The sequence below is a fragment of the Trichomonas vaginalis genome, chromosome IV, assembly GCF_026262505.1.
Source record: "Trichomonas vaginalis G3 chromosome IV, whole genome shotgun sequence".
Lineage (NCBI taxonomy): Eukaryota > Parabasalia > Trichomonadida > Trichomonadidae > Trichomonas > Trichomonas vaginalis.
In genome coordinates, this window is record NC_067206.1 from 22,121,545 (window position 1) to 22,135,915 (window position 14,371).

At 34.1% G+C, this 14,371-nt stretch overlaps 4 protein-coding genes and 2 pseudogenes across 6 annotated transcripts, besides 2 other annotated features; 5 read left to right on the forward strand and 1 right to left on the reverse strand.

Annotated features, from left to right (window-relative positions):
- Positions 1 to 60: part of a mobile genetic element that runs on past the window's edge.
- A 1,203-nt stretch (positions 61 to 1,263) lies between these two features.
- On the reverse strand, positions 1,264 to 1,689 carry TVAGG3_0145630 (kinase-related family; the record flags this gene model as incomplete). The annotated part of the gene is made up of 1 exon (XM_051224456.1): positions 1,264 to 1,689. A coding segment is annotated over one exon (426 nt), but the record flags the coding sequence as incomplete, so codon positions are not given.
- A 3,764-nt stretch (positions 1,690 to 5,453) lies between these two features.
- TVAGG3_0145640 (protein of unknown function, DUF4106 family) lies at positions 5,454 to 6,282 on the forward strand (the record flags this gene model as incomplete). The annotated part of the gene is made up of 1 exon (XM_051224457.1): positions 5,454 to 6,282. A coding segment is annotated over one exon (829 nt), but the record flags the coding sequence as incomplete, so codon positions are not given.
- A 429-nt stretch (positions 6,283 to 6,711) lies between these two features.
- TVAGG3_0145650 (uncharacterized protein) lies at positions 6,712 to 6,894 on the forward strand (the record flags this gene model as incomplete). The annotated part of the gene is made up of 1 exon (XM_051224458.1): positions 6,712 to 6,894. The coding sequence occupies one exon, from the start codon at positions 6,712 to 6,714 to the stop codon at positions 6,892 to 6,894; it is 183 nt and encodes a 60-aa protein (XP_051109444.1).
- Positions 6,895 to 7,727: 833 nt separating this feature from the next.
- Positions 7,728 to 14,371: part of a mobile genetic element that runs on past the window's edge.
- On the forward strand, positions 8,798 to 10,398 carry TVAGG3_0145670 (annotated as a pseudogene). The gene has a single exon. A coding segment is annotated over exon 1 (1,601 nt).
- Positions 11,898 to 12,377, forward strand: TVAGG3_0145680 (annotated as a pseudogene). The gene has a single exon. A coding segment is annotated over exon 1 (480 nt).
- On the forward strand, positions 13,006 to 13,641 carry TVAGG3_0145690 (Poxvirus D5 protein-like family; the record flags this gene model as incomplete). Its single annotated transcript, XM_051224459.1, has 1 exon — positions 13,006 to 13,641. The coding sequence occupies one exon, from the start codon at positions 13,006 to 13,008 to the stop codon at positions 13,639 to 13,641; it is 636 nt and encodes a 211-aa protein (XP_051109445.1).

The window sequence follows — 14,371 nt, forward strand, 5'->3', positions numbered from 1 at the left end:
TCCAGGAACTATTTCTGACCTTCTAATGGCATTGTCGCATTCGTTATACCATTCGGAAACATTTCCATTCATGGCATCCAAAACTGTTGGCGTTATATTCTGAGCGGCGTACATTTCATATGGGTAAAAATATAGAATAGTTGTCAAGACTTCTTCGTCAATGTTTTGTTGAGACTTCTTCGTCAATGTTTTGTTGAGACTTTGTCATGAACTTTCTTGTCAATGTTTTGTAAAGACTTTGTCATGAACTTTCTTGTCTATGTTTTGTAAAGACTTTGTCATGAACTTTCTTGTCAATGTTTTGTCAAGACTTTCATCGTAAATGTTTTGTTGAGACTTCTTCGTCAATGTTTTGTTGAGACTTCTTCATCTAATTTCTCATGAACTTTCTTGTCAATGTTTTGTTGAGACTTCTTCGTAAATGTTTTGTTGAGACTTCATCGTCAATGTTTTGTTGAGACTTCTTCGTAAATGTTTTGTTGAGACTTCATCGTCAATGTTTTGTTGAGACTTCTTCGTAAATGTTTTGTTGAGACTTCATCGTCAATGTTTTGTATAAAAAGCACCCGCCGGAATTCCGGCGGGTGGTATATTCTTCACAAAATGCTTGTTTTGTCAAGACTTCTTCATCGTAAATGTTTTGTCAAGACTTCTTCATCTAATTTCTCATGAACTTTCTTGTCTATGTTTTGTCAAAACTTCTTCATCTAATTTCTCATGAACTTTCTTGTCAATGTTTTGTTGAGACTTCTTCGTAAATGTTTTGTTGAGACTTCTTCGTAAATGTTTTGTTGAGACTTCTTCGTAAATGTTTTGTTGAGACTTCTTCATCTAATTTCTCATGAACTTTCTTGTCAATGTTTTGTTGAGACTTCTTCGTCGATGTTTTGTTGAGACTTCTTCGTCAATGTTTTGTTGAGACTTCTTCGTCAATGTTTTGTTGAGACTTCTTCGTAAATGTTTTGTTGAGACTTCTTCGTCAATGTTTTGTTGAGACTTCTTCGTAAATGTTTTGTTGAGACTTCTTCGTAAATGTTTTGTTGAGACTTCTTCGTAAATGTTTTGTTGAGACTTCTTCGTAAATGTTTTGTTGAGACTTCATCGTCAATGTTTTGTTGAGACTTCATCGTCAATGTTTTGTTGAGACTTCATCGTCAATGTTTTGTTGAGACTTCATCGTCAATGTTTTGTATAAAAAGCAACCGCCGGAATTCCGGCGGGTGGTATATTCTTCACAAAATGCTTGTTTTGTCAAGTTCTTCTTCATCTAATTTCACTTTGTTCTACTCTTTTCTTCTTCTTTGGTGTCGCTTTTGGTAACTTGCCCTCTGCTTCAAGTTGTTGTTGCTGAACTATTTCTTCCATGTCTGGTTGTATCTGAACTTCTTCCTGTGGAGTTTCTTGTACCTCATCTGATGGCATTTCATATGTTCCGAGACCGTTTTTAACAAGTTCCCTATCTAAGTCATTCGCATTCATAAACCTTTCTTCTTTCGTTCCGTCTCTATTTTTTACGCTTTTCATTACCTTTTGTATGGCTGCGTCGTTATTTTTACTTTCTTGTGCTAAGTTTTCATACTGTACGGTTTGGTTCTGCAACTGTAAAAGTTTTTCTGCCTTTACATTTGCTTCAACTTCCTTTTTATACTCATCGCTATCCACATATGTCTTCAGGGCTTTTTGTTTTATCTCTTCATCTTTCAGTACTTTATATCGAGTAGTATGGTTTTTCAAATTTATGACATCTTGTTCCATTTTTGCTACTTCTGCTGCCTTTTCTGACACTTTTTTCGCATATTCCTCTGTACTTAGTTCTTTCAGTTGTTCTTCTTTCTTCTTTTTCTCTACGTTTAACTCATTGAGTTTCTTTGTGTGTCTGTCGTATTCTAGTTTCTTGTCGTTTTCACATATTTGCTTCTGTATGTCTATGTTTGACTTTTTGACATCTGCTATTTGATTTTTGAGTGAACTCAAATTCATTTGACTTTGAGGGTTATATGCTGTTCCGTCTGCAGCTCCACCATAGCCTGCCATTTTCGCTAAAAGTGCCGCTCTTAAACCTCCACTCTGTGCACCAACAACTCGGTTTAAAAGCATAGGATTGCTTGACATTTGTTGCAACATAGTGGGGTCATTCAGCATTTGTTGTTGCAACTGTTGTTGTGGTGTCAGTCTTACTATTGGATGTTTCAATGCTCTCTTCCTCTTACGTATATTCTTACGTATCTTACGTGGCATTTTAAGTGAAGTTAAAAAGCGGCTTTTGACAGATGTTTATATGACACTTTCTCCGGTTTATAGGACCTCTCTCATATTCTATCTTGTTAAGACTTCTTCGTAAATGTTTTGTTAAGATTTCATCTAATTTCTCATGAACTTTCTTGTCTATGTTTTGTTAAGATTTCATCGTAAAGACTTTGTCAAGTTCTTCATCTAATTTCTCATGAACTTTCTTGTCTATGTTTTGTTAAGTTCTTCATCTAATTTCTCATGAACTTTCTTGTCTATGTTTTGTTAAGACTTCATCTAATTTCTCATGAACTTTCTTGTCTATGTTTTGTCAAGTTCTTCATCGTAAAGACTTTGTCAAGTTCTTCATCGTAAAGACTTTGTCAAGTTCTTCATCGTAAAGACTTTGTCAAGTTCTTCATCGTAAAGACTTTGTCAAGTTCTTCATCGTAAAGACTTTGTCAAGACTTCTTCATCGTAAAGACTTTGTCCTCTAACCATCTCATAACGGTTTCCAAACCACTTTTATCGGATGTAAAGTAAAAGCATGGATGGTTATGTAAAACGTCTAAAGTTTCTAAAGAGTCTCTCAAAGTATATTTCTTTGAACGCCCGTAACTTTGAGAAGCGACGATAGACCCTTACTTATCCGGACATAGTTCTACTATTTTGAGTCCTCTACCAAAAAGTCAACAGCAACGACTTTCAAAAAATTTTAGGGGCTAGAAGGCACGAAGTGCCTGGAAGCCCCCAGCACCCAAAAAACCTCATTTTATATAAACTGCATGTTATACTAAACATCTTCAGGGGGTAGAGGGGCGCAGCCCTGGAACCCCCAATACCTTTTTTTTTTTTTTTTTAAATGAGTTTTGATGAAAAATTCGCTTGTTCAAATAAGGAATGCCTTCTTATCAGAAACAGTGATCAATCCAATATGAGAATAACATGAAATTTAATAAGATCAAAAATTTCATGAATTATTCTATGAAAGCTTTTGTTCAATTTTCAATTTGATTTTTTTCGTGATCACATATTAACTAATGTCATAAATAAGGAACAAATTGGCTAAGTAGTGTTAAATTGTGAGTTCATTCTTTGGGAATTTTAGAGAAAGTCGAAATTAACTTTACTGATCACATAAACGATTGCAACAAATAGCATCAATGGACAAAATCATGACTAATTTGATAATATCGTATACTGTAACCAATATAAAATCATGTTATAGTTTCAGGAGAATGTGATAACGAACAAATCAACAAAACCAGTATTATAGCTTTCGATGTGGCACCCAGCGCACTTGGTTAAAGTCAATATCAACATAGAATTGGCCTTCAATACCAAATTATCTGGAAATCTGAAACAACGCTTTTATATTGGATTTTAAGATCAGACACTTAATCATCAATTAATAATTCAAATTTCCATAAAGTTAAATAAGTCATTTAACTCCTGACTTAAACTTCAATCCTTTGCCTAATTTTATATTTTTGAATAATAGTATGAGCCAAATGTAATAAGTTGCTGGTGTCGTTAAAGGATTAAATTATTGAGTTACTATGAATGGAATAGTGATTCTAATTATAAAGAATTTGGAAATGCAATAAGATTCTAAATATATGATATAAAATGCATTTCATATAGTTATAAATTCTTTGGCAAATGCATAGAAGTCGAATTTCCATTTTTTAAAAAATGAATAATTTGAAAAAAATAAGATGTGAAGAATGAAAAAATAGTAAACTTCATTTCTATAATTAAATTAGATGTGTGAAATTAAGGATGTCAATTTGGAAGAAAAGTGAGAAAATTCCTAAAATGCTAAAAATGAATTTTCCAAACGTACTTTTATATCTCATTTTTTGATTTTGAAAAAAATTTGGAGAGAAGAACTCTTCGTTTTTGAATTTTGTCACGATGGTTTTAAAGTATATTAGACACATGTATTGATATTACTATTTTTGTATATTTTGAGAGAAAATCCCCAAAAAGTAAGAAAATCTAAGACGGTTTGAGAAAATATATAAACTATTGAAAATTTGAATTAAACTTCTAATTTGGAAAAAAGAAATTTGGAAAGAAGAAAAATCAAAAATCGAGATTTAGACTCAGCATCAAATGGAGAACAAAATGTTTCTTCATATGAAGGAAAAAAATTTTCTTGTGAACAAATAGAGTTTTTAAAATTTTATTGTATGTAATGAAATAAACAAATATTAAAATTTTTTTTGATAACAAGAAAATTCCCAACAGAAAATATTTGAGACAAAGAAAAAAAGAAAATTGAAAAATATTACTCTCCTTTATATTTCATGAGATTTTAAATTTATTCTCATAAAATTGATAATTTTATACGTTTAGATGAAAATAATTGATTTTGCTTGAAATAAAAATTATTGTTTGCTTACAGCTATCAAATAGATTTTTGCTATTTTGATTAAAATTTGTTAATCAAATTAATAAATTTTTTGTAAATATCTTAAATATCTGGATCACTCACTGATACAATGAATTGAACGATAAAAATAATACAAACTCAACTAAGTTTCCTGTCTTTCAACTAAAAAAAATTATGCAAATTAAATTAAATTGTTTATTCAAATATAAAACAAAGATGAAGTAATTACAGTTATCATAAACTTTATGAATAACTCTGTAATTGGTTCAGATTTTCGTAAAAATATTTTTATTAATATCGATAAGAATACGTTTACCTACTATCACAACATATCGATAAACAAGAGTAGAGTGATTTTTATCGTCGAAACTTTTTAAAAGCTGTAAGCTGGAAGGAAAAATCTTGTTTTTTCTGAGTTAGTTGTAGAACTATTGATTCCCGAGTTATCATTGTGATGTAGAAGGATGTCAATGTACTGACTGAAGGATATGAAGTGAATTGAATTTCATTGAATTTCAATTTGATCAAAATTTGTTGAAATGATATGAATGTGTCAACATCTGTATCACTCTCTTTCACTCCTTCCCTATTCTTTCGAGAACGAAGCTAGCTCGGCTTTCGCTGAGCGAATTGACACTTTTGATGCCCTAAACGTGTATGCTCTCAAATTTATCGAAAAAAATTATACCACCTAAACTAGTATATTCTTATTTTAAATATGATATTATCCTTAGAATAAAAAAAAAGGCATTGGGGCTTCCAGGCGCGTTGCGCCCTCTAGCCCCGAAGATGTTTAGTATAAAACCGCTTTTTAACTTCACTTAAAATGCCACGTAAGCTACGTAAGAATATACGTAAGAGGAAGAGAGCATTGAAACATCCAATAGTAAGACTGACACCACAACAACAGTTGCAACAACAAATGCTGAATGACCCCACTATGTTGCAACAAATGTCAAGCAATCCTATGCTTTTAAACCGAGTTGTTGGTGCACAGAGTGGAGGTTTAAGAGCGGCACTTTTAGCGAAAATGGCAGGCTATGGTGGAGCTGCAGACGGAACAGCCTATAACCCTCAAAGTCAAATGAATTTGAGTTCACTCAAAAATCAAATAACAGATGTCAAAAAGTCAAACATAGACATACAGAAGCAAATAAGTGAAAACGAAAAGAAACTAGAATATGACAGACACACAAAGAAACTCAATGAGTTAAACGTAGAGAAAAAGAAGAAAGAAGAACAACTGAAAGAACTAAGTACAGAGGAATATGCGAAAAAAGTGTCAGAAAAGGCAGCAGAAGTAGCAAAAATGGAACAAGATGTCATAAATTTGAAAAACCATACTACTCAATATAAAATACTGAAAGATGAAGAGATAAAACAAAAAGCCCTGAAGACATATATGGATAGCGATGAGTATAAAAAAGAAGTTGAAGCAAATGTAAAGGCAGAAAAACTTTTACAGTTGCAAAACCAAACCGTACAGTATGAAAACTTAGCACAAGAAAGTAAAAATAACGACGCGGCTATGCAAAAGGCAATGAAAAGCGCAGAATATATAAAAGCCAACAATGACTGGTTAGATGCCCAAGCCAACGCTAAAGCAGCCCAACTCATAGGGTCAATAAGGACAAAAATACAAGCGGATGAAGACAGTTCAAATGAAGCTTTAACAAATGCTGACTTTAAGAACGCCTTCGAAGCTCTTCATAGTAAGGTGAAACTAGTGAACGACTTCTCATCTGGAAAGAAACTGAAGTCTGAAGGTTTCGACAAAGAGTTAAAAGAAGTAGCACAAAATATGACGAAAATAACAGATGCAGCAACGAGACAGGCAGTTCAAAGTGCCTATGACGCCGTTAGAGCAACTGTTGTGAAAAGTCAAGAAAAAGAGTTACAACAGACCAAAACAGACCTAGTAAATGCTTTCTTAAGAACGAAAAGTCAGGTAGGACATTACGCTGCAGATGGAACATATGTGCCAGCTGGTGGAACTTATATACCAGCTGTTGGAATTTATATACCACCAAACCCTCCAAGAGAAGCACCTGCACCAGGACTACCTAAAACATTTACATCGTCACATGGACACAGACACAGGCATGCACCAAAACCAACACAACAACCAACACAACAACCAACAGTTCAAAACCCTGCACAACAACAACAACCACAACCAGCACAGCAACCTCCACAACCAGCACAACAACCACAAACAGAGCAAGGACATAAAAGAAGTAGAGAACAAGGAAACCAAGAATTCTTAAAAAGGCTTAAGGAAGACTATGGTTACCCAGATAGTATTGACTTTAGTGACAGATATAAAGAAGCTATTAGAAAGTTCAAGGATGGAAATACTGACCCGGACCTATTTAGCTTTATGGCTCAGCACCAAAACGGATATAAATTCAAACCTGGAAAATACAAGCTCGCTAAGGGATATGATTTAATAGCATATCATCCAAATGACATGAACGAATTTACTCCGAGATATTTGATGTCAGAGCTAAATGACAATTCAACTCCCGTCATGAAACGCGTAAAAAATAGAGACGGAACGAAAGAAGAAAGGTTTATGAGTCCGGATGACTTAGATAGGGAAATTGTTGAAAACGGTCTCGGAATATATGAAATGCCAGCAGATGAGGTACAAGAAACTCCACAGGAAGAACTAGTTCAGATACAACCAGACATGGAAGAAATAGTTCAGCAACAACAGCTAGAAGAGCCTGAAGGAAACGAACAAGTCACTCCTTTGGAAACTAACTTCACAGAACTAGATGAAGATTTGGAACAGCCGAAAAATCTTGACCCTCAACAAGAGTATGCGGAGAATATGGAATATTTCCAAGAGTCTAAAAAAAATTCGGCTGACATAGTAGAAGAATATCGAAAAATGTTTGCCGACATACAAAAGACTCCAACACCAGATGAAAATATTCAGCATAGAATGGAAGTACTGAAAGAAAATGTACACAAATACAACAACCCTTTTTACTTACGAGCATTTAACGTTCAATCTTCGGATGAACTCGGTGAAAATAAAAGGTTAAATTTCAAGAAAACATATAGAAATGAAACATTGTTTAAAGTTCATTCAGAACCTAACCAAGATGGAAACAAACCTACTTTTGTTTCTGCAGACTATGGAACTACAATGAGATGGGGTCATAAAGCTAACCCGGATAGGTGGTTCATAAACTTACAACCACAATTCCAAGAAGTTGTAGACGCAATGGAAGTCAATGGTGAACGAGATATAGCTGGTATTTTAAGCGCGGCTTTAATGCCATTGAAAGATATGAAACATGCAGATATTTTGGACCAGTATGAAATGAACATGGCTGATGGAAATATAACACCTGACGTTCTAGAACATTTATCTCAAAGAACTACACAGAACCATAGAGATGGTATATTTGGTGAAGAGTTTAGAAAGAAAGTTAGGGAGAGAGAAGGAGAGAACCTATTGTACATGACCTTGCAAACGAAAGTTTACAAAATGTCATAAAACTTACTTTGCAGACAATGAACCGAGAAGGGATGAATATTTAAGAAAACTCAAATCGACAGTACCAAATGAAATGTTAGTATTGAAAAACATGTTCCTTGACAAAATAAAACCAACTACAGAAATAAATGACGCAAGACTGAAAGATTGGGTAAAAGCTTTCCCATTCACAAAAGATATAGTTGGTAACATGGAAAGAAAACCAGAATGGCTACAAAAACATATATTTGGAAACGAGCATATTCCATATGGACAGGCACTGTTTGAAGAGCTTGAACCGGAAACTCAGGACAGAGTCATGCAACAATAAGCGACGACTCAAATACAAACTATGACAAACTCTTTCTAGGATATAGGTTACCTGAGATGGGCGACCAGAGCCAAAAGGCAAAAAGGGCATGGAAAATTTGCAACATACTAGATGAACATGAGGCAAAGATGCAACAACTTGAAGCAGAGGGCAAGTTACCAAAGCGACACCAAAGAAGAAGAGTAGAACAAAGTGAAAGTAGTGAAGAAGTAACTTCATCTAGTGAAAGTAGTGGCAATGAAGGAAAAAGAAGAGTTAAAAACTCAGTCAGGAAGAAAGTAAAGCTTGGTCCACGTGGGTTCTATTATGACATATAAATCCAACTATTCTATATTTTTACCCATATGAAATGTACGCCGCTCAGAATATAACGCCAACAGTTTTGGATGCTATGAATGGAAATGTTTCCGAATGGTATAACGAATGCGACATGCCATTAGAAGGTCAGAAATAGTTCCTGGAACTTACGAATATACAACTGCTGTTTCTTATGGAAACGTAGGTGAGTTTGGAGAAGGTTCTTCAACAACAGTAGATATTGCTTGCGACAGGTTTCATATAATTTCTATTGAAACTCATTCTTATACGTGGAACAAGACATTGAAATAAAACCTTCTGCCAAGTTGTCTGACAAGAAAGGTTGCAATGGAATTTTCTATGTCGGATACCAATATGCTCCAGAAGTTTTCATGGGATATAAGATATATTCTAACTCTGACTTAGTTCAAACAGTAACATGGGCAAACTATGAATGGTTCGCTTTGAGAAACTCAGTACAACCACAAGCTAGAGAACAAACAGACCAGTATGCCACCATTGAGAAAATAAGAAGACTTGACCCTAACGTTCCAGGAGTTTATGTTAACCTTTCTGGACAAACTGCAGCAGCAGTAACCAAAGTAAAATTGAAACTTAGAGTTCCTTTGTCATCTTTCCTCATCTTCAGGTTTTTAAGATACTTGCCAAACTGGGCAGGAAAAATTTCTATCGAACTTACTCCAAGCAAAAATAACTTAGTCATTGCACCAACACAAGACCCATTCACTCTTACTGTAGCTGGAACTGGTGGAGCCAAGTTCTGTGACTTTTGCAAAGACAAAGTTGACTTAGACTTTGGTTTCTCAAACTTCAACACTGAAGTAAACTACTACTTCAATGCTGCTGGAACTGCTTGGGACCCAGTTAAGTTCACATGCGAAAAGTTTGAATGCAAGAGAATAGAAAGCAGACTTGCAGTCTATATGTTGGACCCAGATATTTCAAATGCTTTAGCTGCCAAATATATTGCAGTTCCACTTATGTTCCCTATACACCAAATATCTGTCAAAGACTTTGCAGGTGAAGTTGGAAACCAAAGTGCTGACCCAGGTGCAAGAACAGATATTGCTTTAACAACTGCAATGAAACATGCAGATACTATGTTTGTACTGTTCAGACGAACTATAAATGACTATTCTTGTTTCTACAACCCGGTATTAAATATCATATAAACATAGATGGCAAATATTATCCAAGAGAAGAATATTCTACAGTTGAGGATATGAGGTCATACAACTTGACATTAGATGCTATGAACTTTAACAACAACTTCACAACAACCATTAACCCTGAAATGCAAAGTTCTATTATGCCATATGTGAAAGTATGGACTCATACAGGAGGTCAAAAAACTCAATATACAAATGGAGACCGTTCAAACTTTTGGCTTGGCATTCCATTTGCTGACTCAGAAGACTTTATGGGTGGTATTTCAACTGTTGGTACAGTTCAAATACAATATACTGGTGACAGAGACGGTCAGATGAATTGAAAGCAAAGAAGTTTACAAAACCAATAGCACTTTTCACGGAAGATGCTCTTTTGAAGATTCGTTCGATGAAACCTGCTGGTGCTCCTCAGATTGGTATAACGACAGCTTCCATCGAGCAGATTTTGGCAGCAGGTCAGTAAGTTGTTCTTGAACTGACTTCTCTCCGTCAAATATTGACAGTACGCCAGTTTTGACATAGTATTGTATTAAAAACTTACCTTTAGAAATATCGGTGAGTTTTGTTGTTATATTTTTGTCAACGTCAAGAACTTTCACCATTTCGGTTATACCAACTTTCTTTGCTTTATGAAAATATTTTGGTTCAGCAAAGACTGCTATTCTATAACATTTTCCATTGTTTGTATAAAGAACTATTCTGTCAATGAACTTGTACTGTTTGTGTGTGTAAACTTTGTTCTGCTTCAATTCGAAGAGATACTCAAATACGTCCATCTTTTTATTCTAAGTAAAATGTCATTTCCGAAAAATAGGAAGCGTAGTGTTTCAAAAGGTTTAATGGCGATGGCAGACGTGAAGTTAAATTCACCAACTCAAACAAACAGTCAAAGTGTTGTTGTCAATGTCAAAGACAGAGATGTTGAAGTGGGGAAACCATACGAAGACGAAGATGGTATATAACAATAGTTCCTGTAAAAGAACAACCAACATACCCTGAAGTTAGCAGAGACTTAAGTTCTGTTGCAGATATTCGAAACGACTACCAACAACTTAAAGACAAACTTAAAAACTCAGGAGAAGATTTGTCAAGCTTTAGGTCTAATGTTAAACTTGGTTGAGCACAAACCCTGTAAAAGTGAACTCATATGTCATTGCACCTCATGAAATTTTGAAAGAAACTATTGAAACTTTTGACAGAGGCAGACGATATAAACATCAAAGAAATAGAACCCGACATTGCTTGCTGTGGTGTTTCATATAATGTCATTGACAAGATATACGTTATGAAAGGAGGTGAAACGTTGAACTTAAAATATAGTTTCCCAGACGTCAAAAAATATTTGACGACCACAACATTTCATTAAAATTTACTTGCTAAGTAAAAATGTCAAAACTTCTTGAAAGATGTTTGAAGAAAAAATATATAGGACTTTATTTCATGTAAAGGACTTTACACACTTTTGAACGATATGAAAGACCCTGTTTTGTTTGTTCGTGTAGACAAAGGAAAGTTCTATGTCTTTACAAAATATTTGAACTTCTTAGACAGAGAACTTCAAGAAACGCCATGTGAAAGTTTAGATGAAGTTCTTTCTCCACTTTCAGAAAAACTTTTAAATATATGTAAATGGCAGAAGACATAGTGGTTTATACTATTACGACTAAAAACCCTGAGTCATATAATTCTATAACAACAAACTTACAAAGTCCTCAAGGACGATATTGTAAACTGACCTTAAAACCAATGACGACTAAAGCTTGTTTTGCTCTTTTTGACACCAGAAGACTTTATTGTTGTGAATGGTAAAAAATACTCCTTTGAAGATACTTACTCAGATATACCACCAACAGGTTTTGTTGACTTATATTAATACTTTAAGTACGTACGGGTGTAACATGTGCTGCAACTAGAGCAGGTTTCATTATGTTTGGATGTCCGACTGAGTTTACTATAAACGATATGAGCTATAATACAAAACTTATATCTGGTTTTTACTACCAACAGTTTCCTATAACAGGAAAAGGTGTCATACAAGGTTTGTTTCTGTTCCATTGACTTTAAGCACACCAATCTTATATATTGTTTCAAACTTAGTTCAAAGTGCTATTCGAATGTCGACAGAAACTACTATGACCAAAAGATACTCATGCGTATAAACAACACTTTCTCTGCTGGTTTGCCTATTGTTCATTCGAATGCAGAGTTTTCAGCTTTAGTAAACTCAAACACTTTAGCAAACATAAACTTAACCTTAGTTGACGCAAACTTTGTTCCTGTAAACTTTTATGTCCTATGTATTTGTCAATGACGGCAGAAAGTTTCGAATTGGAAGATGCAACTGGTGAAAGTATTGTACTACAAGAACAATTTCAACAACAAATAGCTCAAGAACAACAAATGCAACAAATGGAACAAATGCAACAACAAGCTCAAGAATAAAAAAATATTTTTTTTTATTTTTATAAAAAAATGTACAGAATAGACGTTTCAGATTTTTATGACTTCCAAGCGTTCAGAAATATGTGTCCATTTCGAGACTATAACAAAGCAGTCGAGAATTTGAAAACGTTTAGTCATTTATGTCGACTCTGCCCCAGAATGTTATGTCATGAAAGAATGGATGTAGTCTTTAACAAACCAAGAGCGACCATAGTTTCAGAACAAGAATGTAAACAGAAACTTAAGAAAAATAAAAGTCGTACAAGTTGGTATGAAGATGTTAGATGCTTGGGATATCTTATTGTCAAAGTTAGAAGATTTTTCAGTTCGTGGTATAAAGTTCTATACACCATCTCCAAACTTCTATTCTATCTTCACTGGATATAAATACGAACAAGTAGAATGGAAAGAAAATGTTATAGAAGCTTGGTTAACCATGTCAAAGAAATTATATGCAATGGAAACGAAAGAGTCTATGAGTATATCTTATGTTGGTTTGCAAACATCTTACAACATCCAAGTGCTAAAATGAAACTGCTCTCATCATAATTGGAAAACAAGGAACAGGTAAGAACACTTTCTTTACAGATATCTTATGCAAACTGTTAGAGGCTATTCGAACCCTAATATGACAAACTTAGAAAACATCTGCGGTAAATTTAACTCTTCAATAGAGAATATGAAACTTATAGTATGTAACGAACTTCAAAGTATAGATACAACAAAAGGTTTGAACTCAGATGCTTTGAAGAGTCTTATAACAGACAAAGTTGGAGTTGTTGAAAGAAAATATAAAGACCAAAGAGTTTGTGAAAATGTTGCAAATTTCATCATGGTTTCAAACAACGCCGTTCCGATGAAGTTAGAAAGTTCTGACAGAAGATATGTAGTTGTCAGAACGTCAGAAGCTCATATGCAAGATACAGAATATTTTGACGACTTAGCAGAAACTTTAACACCTAACTTTTACAACCACTTGTTCTCATATTTCATGACATTAGATATTTCAAAGTTCAATCCAAGACAAATTCCACATACCGAAGAGAGACAAACATTGTTAGAAGCAAACAAGAGTGTATATGAACTGTTCATAGATGAAACTGACTTTGAGTGTTTAGATGAAAGGTCATTGTACGATTCGTATAAACAGTATTGTCAAGAGTATGGTTATATGACAGCGTCTAAACGAACATTCTTGGCAAATGTCAAAAGTCTTTTAGACGTACAGAATGGTGTATATACAAAGAAAAATTTTTCTGAGTAATTTTAAAAAAAATATTTTTTTATCCGATAAAAAGATGACAAAATTCATCTCAGTAACAAGTACATGTCAGGACTTAAAGAAGAACTAGACCCATTCACATATTTTGAATGTTTACTTCTACCATTTGAAAGTCTACATTTGACAAAGTTTGGAACATCGAACCAGTTAAGTTTGCTATTGTGACTAAAAATGGTGCGAAATTTGAAGACTTAGACATAGAAGGTTTGTTGACAGTCAAAGAAAGTTTTGACAGAAGGTTCTCAAACCTTAAAGAAGGCAAAGCATACAAACTTGTTATACCTTATGAACCAAAGAAAGCAGACGACTATGAATATTATGAGTCTAAGATAGTTGAAGTTCAAGGTAAATTGGGTAAAAGATTTTAGAGTCTAAGCAGTGTTTGCTCCTAAAGAGGAAGAGAACATTGACATTGACCCAGAAATGTTCTAAAAATAAAATTTTATTTTTACATGTCAAATTTCTTTTTCTCTGGCTCTGTTCTTTCTCTCTTTTCTACTTCTTTTCTTTCCTTTTCTCTTCTTCTTTTCTGGTGGAGTTATGTCAAACTTCTCAGAACCATATTTTTGTAAAAGTGCTTTGTCATTTAATAGCTTTCTATTCTGTTTCTATTTCATTTCAAGAACAGCGCATGTGTCTTCTTTGCATTCTAAGAAGTTTTGTTGACTTCATCTCTCCAAGAGGCGTCATCTCTGTCAACAAGTCTGTCATT